The 2,597-nt window shown below is 32.1% G+C and overlaps 1 protein-coding gene across 1 annotated transcript; it reads left to right on the top strand.

Moving 5' to 3' along the window:
- The first annotated feature begins 388 nt into the window (after positions 1-388).
- LOC130674452 (uncharacterized) lies at positions 389-2,370 on the top strand. The gene has a single exon (XM_057479784.1). The coding sequence runs from the start codon at positions 427-429 to the stop codon at positions 1,708-1,710; it is 1,284 nt and encodes a 427-aa protein (XP_057335767.1). The 5' UTR covers positions 389-426; the 3' UTR covers positions 1,711-2,370.
- The last annotated feature ends 227 nt before the right edge of the window (positions 2,371-2,597 follow it).

Here is a 2,597-nt window from a genome sequence, read left to right as displayed (position 1 = left end):
CACTGTAGAAAACAGGAAGTGAATTCGAAGTGATTACGGATTTTATTGGAATCCGCATTCACTCCGATTCGGAGTTTTAATATTAAAATAAACTTCTCTTCGTAAATTTTACTCCGAGGGGATCAAATAAATAAACAGTTATCCACTCCGCATTTACTCCGTATTGACTCCGGATTTAATCCACGTTCACTCCACAAATTTTTTACAGTGTAACATGATTTATATTAATTAAAGGACTTATAATGGATTCATCACCAATATTCTGTATTACATTAATAGTAATAAATAATATTACTATTACAGTATAGAAGTGAAGTAATACTATGATAGTATATAAGGCATAAAAAAAAGTTGACTTGTAATTAGTCTATATAGAATAATCGACTAATAAATATTGCTCAATATTACAACTAAAAAATTATAACGATGCGTTTAAAATCTATTCGTGCAGGTCTTAAAAATGTAGCAGAAAGTATGTTAAGTAAAATTCCACATGATACCATTATGTTATCACCACAAATATTAAGATCCAAGACTGAAACTATGTTTAAGATCATAAAATATGACATTCCTCTTCCCACAAAGTTAGAAAGTATTGAATGTAAAAAAATTAAGGGCGAAGTGCATCTTAATAACCATAAATGGAGTGACCTGATGTTTGATATTGAATCTGGACGTATAAGTAAATTTTGGAAGAAATTGGGAGTTAAAAATGGAGTTAGCTCTGAATCTGAAAAACTGTTGCGTAAGAAATTGGTAAATAATCCGGCTAAAAGAATAGCTGATATTGATGAAACCATTGAGGAATTGAGGCCTAAAATGAAGGATTTTGACGTTAAAATTAACGAGATTAAAAATCTTAGCGATAAAAAACAAAGAAAGTTGTTTAAGTACGCCAAAGCAACCGCAATCATAGCTACTACTACTACTCTTCTTGGTGTAGGTATCAACCATATTATTACCGAAATGGAAAAAGCTAAAGGTTGTTTTCTTTATGTTCATAATGAACGATGTAAATTAACTCTACGGTCATGTATTAATAATCAACCACCTCATAATACACCAAGTTGTAACGTGGCAGCTATTGAAAATGAAAAATTAAATTTGAATTTAATGATACGTCAAGCTATGACGAAGGCCTCATTAGTATCCACACTAATTGAACAATTATTATCGGGTCTAAGCGATAATAAAGAGAAAGAATATATTACCGGTTTGCGACCAAAATTATTAAATAAAACAATAACAAATAAGGAAATCGAAGAACTTATTGAGAGAAATAATAATGAAGATAACTTGAATACATTTTATGAAACTAATATAGAACTATTAAAGATTACAAATCCTTGTGAACTTGTTAAAGATGATGAGGAAAAATATCCGTGTGTTGCGTGTGATTCGTCCGCGCCCCATAATTCCGTAAAATATATCGATGCAACTTATTTTACGGATAACGAAAGATCACGCTGTGAAGAAGATCCGACAGTCTGGGAAGCAATTGCAAAGATGTTTGGTGACACTATTCATGATGTTGCCGGTCAATTATTAGGCGGTAGTAGCTTTTTATATAATGTCCTTATGTATATCGTTTATGCAATTGTCGGGTTTATAATTTTATGTGGCATTGGTTATGCTGCTCAAGCTTTCCGTAAAAACAAAACCAGCAATGATGATGATGTTAGTTACTCAAAACTTGATAATGAAGATTAATTATTAAATGGTTGATTAACACGGAAGAGAAAGTATTGCTCATACGTCAAAAAGCGATTTCATAAACTAAATGAATTTTTCGATTTAAAAAAAAAAATCTGATAATCGATTGATCCTACAGGCTAGCCCCGAAACTTCCTGCTGATTTAAAGCTCGAAGAGAGCCTAAAAATATTATTGTCAATAATACATGTTCGAGCTCTTGAAGCTCGACAATATCTTTAATGCTTAGGTATTTTCGATCTCTTCAAGCTCGAAAAAAGCTACGTTTTGTATTAATTTCCGAGAATTCGAGAAACAAAATAATCATTAAGGATTGGTTATTAATTTTATGCTCACGATGATGCTAAATAAATTCAATTTTTTTGGATAGAAATTGATAGAAATGATCAAAATACATCGATGGAGATTTACATGCACTTTAAATCAAACCAGCAAGTTCATATAGAAAACATACGGATAAAAAGCCATTCGACAACCGAAATAGAAGGTAGAATTATCGAAAAGTTTCAGCACCTCCCTGACTGTTCGGTAGCTATCACTTAGTATAAAACAAAGGCAGTCTTTGTTCATTTTTACTAAGGTTGAAGCCAATTTTTGAAGGTCAGTTTTGCAATCCGAAATTTTTAATCTGCGATTTGAATATTGTTAGTATACTGTAACGGGGTAGAATTTGTTTTATTTTTATTTTTAAATTTGAATCGATGTTGAGTTGCCATCATAATGCAGAATCGTTTCTGTATTATTTATCATCAGTTGCACATACAATTTGAACTGTTTCGGGCGTTTCGCGTTCAAACGCATACACATTTACAGCACTCATGTAGATGCTAAGCCAACGCTCTAGTACTCGGTCCCCGGACTCCGTGACGCGAAATATAACAATGA

This window comes from Microplitis mediator, chromosome 9 (genome assembly GCF_029852145.1).
Source record: "Microplitis mediator isolate UGA2020A chromosome 9, iyMicMedi2.1, whole genome shotgun sequence".
Taxonomy (NCBI): domain Eukaryota; kingdom Metazoa; phylum Arthropoda; class Insecta; order Hymenoptera; family Braconidae; genus Microplitis; species Microplitis mediator.
The sequence above is the reverse complement of the archived record's forward strand: the minus strand, read 5'-3'. Positions and strand labels throughout refer to the sequence as shown.